The 2023-nt window shown below is 49.4% G+C and overlaps 1 protein-coding gene across 1 annotated transcript in view; it reads left to right on the top strand.

The window, feature by feature from the left end:
• Positions 1-1368: 1368 nt before the first annotated feature.
• Positions 1369-2023, top strand: part of LOC115307729 (corticosteroid 11-beta-dehydrogenase isozyme 1-like) — a 4003-nt gene continuing 3348 nt past the window's right edge. The window contains exon 1 of the mRNA XM_029962540.1: positions 1369-1607. Coding sequence (XP_029818400.1) covers positions 1520-1607 — 88 coding nt within the window. The 5' untranslated portion in view covers positions 1369-1519. The remainder of the gene's footprint in view (positions 1608-2023) is intronic.

Genomic DNA, 2023 nt, shown 5'->3' with positions numbered 1-2023 from the left:
GCCAGCTTGGCTCTCCCAGGGAGGCTGAAATTGAGGCAATAATCCTTCATTGTTTCATTTTTGGGAATATTTCAGCCTATTTGTTACTTTAATAGCCAAATTCATAGAATTATAAAATCACAGAATGGTTTGGGTTGGAAGGGACCTTAAAGATGAGATAGTTTCACCCCCTGCCACAGGCAGGGACACCTTCCACCAGCCCAGGTTGCTCCAAGCCCTGTCCAACCTTGCCTTGGACACTTCCAGGGATGGGGCAGTCACAGCTTCTCTGGACAACCTGTGCCAGGGCCTCCCCACCCTCACAGGGAAGGATTTCTTCCTAATACCCAATCCAAATCTACCCTTCTTCGGCTTAAAGCCATTCGCTCCCCATTCCCCATCAAATGCAAGCTTTTACTCCAAGCAAAACTTCCCAAACTCCCAGGCAGTTTCCTATACAAACATTCTAACTGGAAAACACCTTCTAGATGTGGGACAGTGGGAACACATTCAGCACATGCTGAATGCAAACCCAAGCCCACAGCGAGCTCTACACCACTTCCCCAGCTTGATCCATTTACACTTCCCGTGGTTCTGGCCATTCCTGCACCAGCTGTTCCATGTCCTGGGACAAAACCTCCCCAGACTCTTCCCACTGAAGCACTCTTTGCTTCTATAAAGGAAATTAGGAACTGCCATTTCTCTTGTCCTTACCTCAAGATCTCCTACACAAACCAGCTCACACAGAGCAGGTTTTGCCCTTAAAACTTCCTCTTTCAGACAGTTACTTACAAACCCATTTTCCATGTGCCCAGGCAGATGCTGAGCAGTGAGATTCACAAAGTTGTGAAAGCTGAAGGTTTTTCTTATTCATCCACTTGGCTCTTTTACTGCCTTTTACAATCCATGCATTCCTCAAGAGTGCAATCTTTTAGGTGTAAGGGCCATCCAACAAACTGTCAGCATTGCACCAATGGTGATATCATGGAGGATAAGCCAGAAACATCATAACTGATTGGAAAAGGCAAATTTGCCAGCCCTGCTCTCTCCAGATATTTCTGTGAGCCTGTACCACAGTGATACCACTGATAAATAAATCCTTGTGGCAGCCAATGAGGAAGGGAAGTGTTGCTTCTGTTTTAGAAGTGGAGTGGAGGGAGAAGGATGTCCATCCATCCCCCCTCTGCTCTGGGGGGACACAGGTGTCCCAGCCCCAAAAGCAACCACCAAACAACACACCCACCACTCCATGGAGTGAGAAAATATTCAGTGCCTTCCCTTGAATGCTCAAAAAGCACACCTGAAACTCCTGGCAGGCCAAGGGTGTAAAGGGACAGCCTAAAGTCCAAAGCCACACTCTCCATTAGGTTAATGTTTGCTAAATCACTGGCAGAGCAACGAAAAGATCCAACAGATACCAGCAAACTTACGCAAGACAAGAACCAGCTCAAACCTTCCCAGCCCCATCTGCAGCCACCTCCACCTCCAGTGGCCAGAGCTGTGGGGTTTGTCTCACTCCTGCCTGTATTTTTGCAGAGGGATGGGTTTGCTCCTGAAGATTTTCATCCCCTTGCTGGGAGCAGCACTGGCCTTTTATTTTTATTCAGCACCTCCGAGTTTCAACGAAGGTAAGTCATGGGGAAAAAACAACCACAGGGAGGCTGTGCCAGCGTGGCAGAGTGTGCCATGCAGAGGGGCACAGGCCACTTGAAGGGCCTTTTGGAGCACAGCCAGGGAAGCCAGAGTGTGGGAGGGCTGAGGGCTGGGAGGGGAGGGCAGGCAGCCCCCCATGCAAGGGGTCAGAGCACAGGAATCACAGAATCAGCTGGGTTGGAAGGGACCTCTGAGATCAAGTCCAACCCTTGATCCACTACTGCTGTGGTTACTAGACCATGGCACTAAGTTCCACATCCAGTTTTTTCTTAAAAACCTCCAGGGATGGAGAATCCACCCCTTCCCTGGGCAGCCCATTCCAATGGCTGAGCACCCTCTCTGCAAAGAAATTCCTCCTAATCTCCAACCTAAACCTCCCCTGGCACAGCTG

Source organism: Manacus vitellinus, unplaced genomic scaffold, assembly GCF_001715985.3.
Source record: "Manacus vitellinus isolate BGI_N305 unplaced genomic scaffold, ASM171598v3 scaffold_47_pilon, whole genome shotgun sequence".
NCBI lineage: Eukaryota > Metazoa > Chordata > Aves > Passeriformes > Pipridae > Manacus > Manacus vitellinus.
The sequence above is the reverse complement of the archived record's forward strand: the minus strand, read 5'-3'. Positions and strand labels throughout refer to the sequence as shown.